Below are 3,081 nucleotides of genomic sequence, written 5' to 3'. Positions count from 1 at the left end.
TCCATCCTTAGTGTTTTCCATTTAAACAAAAAGTATCTTTCATAGAGCTCACCAAAACATAATAGGATACGTGCTCTGATGTCAATTAAAATTATGTTCTACAGGGATAAATGTTGGACCAGATGCCTAGGTCAATGTGTAACATCTTAAACCAGAATATGGCAGATAATAGAAAACAAGATGATCAATCATAAAACAATAAAGAATACAAGAGAATTGGTAACCCATTTTGGTGCAACCTCACCTACGTTTGGGGGGCTTATAACCCAAGAAAGAAAATCCACTCTTAATAGAATTAGTACAAAGTGTCTTAGATGAACAAGCCCATTGTTCAACGCCCTTATTCTTAATTCTACCCGTGTTTTTCTATTTAAGACCCCCCCTTAAATAAGAGAACTCTCTCACTTTCTTTCAATCACTAACCCTACTGATCAACACAATAATCAAATTTTTGAATGTTGAATTACCACTCAACAAACAAGCCAAACTCCATGCCTTAAGATATGAGTGCAGGCACTATAGTGGTTCACAAACCATAACACAAACAAAAGACTCAAAATAAAAACCATAATACAAAGAATCTCCAATGCTTGCACACCTTCATATGCTAGATTTGAGTCTCTTTAAATAGAAATGAAATTTGGGATTTTCTCCGATGGGCATAAGATTGATCACGTTCAAATTTGTAGAGGATTCTGTTTTGATTTGTTTTTCCAAAAGCCTCCAAAAAAGATTTGATTTGTTTTTATTCAAATCCAAAACTCCAATTTAAATAGATTTGATCATATTTAATCTTCCAAACAAATCTAAATTACACATTGCTAAAAGATAGCAACAAATCACATTGCACATAATCAAAAATTATGCTCAGGTCAGCAACAATATTAGTTTGCTGACTAGGGCTGAATGTTGCGCACATGCTGAAACATCATGTCTGACATGTGTCGTTTCTTCACTAAAACATCTTGTACACTTTATATTGTTTTGCACAATGCAACCAATCACATATAATAACATATCTTCGACATTCTTTACGCTAGTCAAGAAACTTAAAAAAAGCTTATCATTATGTGATTTATATAATGACATGCCAGAGAATGTCATAATATAGATATGATCCCCTAATTCTAAACAGACCTCTCAACGACATAAACACGTGGAAAAGAGTCAAAAAGACCATAGGAAGAACTACACCACCACACTCGCGAATTTAATAGACCACTCTACCAATAATTATAATTATTTTTATTTAAAAATTATGAAATTAAAAAATTCGAAAGAAAAATTGTTGCCATACTTTTTCCTTCTCATTGAATCACTTTATTCATATTTCAAAGTTCAAATGTATGAAGTTTCTCTTTTCACTACTTTTATTATTTATTTGATGCTTTTTAATCCAACTATTAATTTTTCCTCAAATGAGATCATCTATTTATATGTAACTTCTTGTGCATTGGCCTTAAAACTCACACCCATTATTATCACAATAATGGAAGCCACTACCAAGTCTCTCTTCAATGAATGCTCAAACTTTACTCTCTTATCAAACCATCTCTTTGCAACATTCTCAAGTTTCCTATGGCTCTCTACCATAACACTAGTAACATGTATTGAATCCTTCTTGCTTCAGAAAAACTATGAACCAGTGTTCCATTTTCTCTTCCCATGTTTTGTCCTACTTTCTTTCCTTCTAAAACACTTGTTCTCAAAACCCTCTCCTGTTTACCTCATTGATTTCTCATGTCTTAAACCACCAAATCATTGTAGGGTACCTTTCTCAACATTCCTTGAAAATGCTTCTTTGTTTGAATGTTTCGACAACGAAAGTATTTCCTTCATGGAAAAAGTCCTTCATTCTTCTGGCCTTAGTGAAGAAACTTTTCTCCCTCCATCACTTCTTTACATTCCACCAAAAACCGAACATTCAGAATCTATCAAAGAACTTCACATGGTTCTTTTCCCTGTCATGGATGATCTTCTTGCAAAAACAAAACTTTCACCATTTGATATAGACATACTTATCTTAAACTGTAGCAGTTTTTGTCCTTCACCTTCTTTAACATCTTTCATTGTTAACAAATATGCTATGAGAAGTGACATTAAAAGCTATAATGTCTCTGGTATGGGGTGCAGTGCTAGTGCTCTTTCCATTGACATGGCTCACAATCTTCTAAGAGTTCACAAAAACTCTACTGCTATTGTTTTAAGCACAGAGATTTTGTCCGGTGGATTGTATTCAGGTAAAGAAAAATCAAAGTTGTTTCTTAACTGTCTCTTTAGAATGGGAAGTGCAGCTATTCTTCTCTCAAACAAAAAAGAAGCGCGTAAAAACGCAAAATATTTGGTACTTCGGACAGTTAGAACACATAGAGGTTTCGATGATAAAGCTTATTTTTCTTTGATACGAGAAGAAGATTCAAACGGAAAACTTGGTGTGACAGTGAAGAAGGATATATTACCTCAAGTAGCTAGGGAAACACTTGGTTCAAACATTTCAATCTTGGGTTCTGAAATGTTACCAATTTCTGAGAAATTTTTGTATGGTGTTTCTCTGATAAACAAGAGGTTTAACTTAATGAAATCCGAGGGTGTTTATGTGCCGAATTTCAAGACTGTGATACAACATTTTTGCTTACCGTGTACATGGAAATCGGTGATAAGAGAAGTAGGAAAAGGGTTGAAGCTTGGTGATAGAGAGATTGAAGCTGCTCTGATGACATTGCATAGATTTGGAAATCAATCTTCTTCATCATTGTGGTATGAACTTGCTTACTTGGAAGCCAAGGAAAAAGTGCAGAAAGGAGATAACATTTGGCAACTTGGATTTGGGATTGGTTTGAAGAGTTGTAGTGTTGTTTTGAAGTGTATTAGGCCAATAGTTGGTGAGTCTCATAATGGACCATGGTGCGATTGCATTCATCAATACCCAATTTTAGATAACTAGTATATGAGTTAATAGTTCTATAGTTGTTATGCTATTCATAACTTTTAGGTATTTCCACTCATATTGATGGAGTATTTATATACTCCCCCCTCCATTATTAGATATGTTTGTCTAGTTAAAATATTGTGTTATCTCAT

The 3,081-nt window shown here is 33.9% G+C and overlaps 1 protein-coding gene across 1 annotated transcript; it reads left to right on the top strand.

The window, feature by feature from the left end:
• Positions 1–1,479: 1,479 nt before the first annotated feature.
• LOC131612095 (3-ketoacyl-CoA synthase 5-like) lies at positions 1,480–3,081 on the top strand. Its single transcript, XM_058883910.1, has one exon. The coding sequence runs from the start codon at positions 1,490–1,492 to the stop codon at positions 2,942–2,944; it is 1,455 nt and encodes a 484-aa protein (XP_058739893.1). The 5' UTR covers positions 1,480–1,489; the 3' UTR covers positions 2,945–3,081.

This window comes from Vicia villosa, linkage group LG1 (assembly GCF_029867415.1).
Source record: "Vicia villosa cultivar HV-30 ecotype Madison, WI linkage group LG1, Vvil1.0, whole genome shotgun sequence".
Lineage (NCBI taxonomy): Eukaryota > Viridiplantae > Streptophyta > Magnoliopsida > Fabales > Fabaceae > Vicia > Vicia villosa.
Note: the sequence above shows the minus strand (reverse complement) of the source record. Positions and strands in the feature narration are given on the sequence as shown.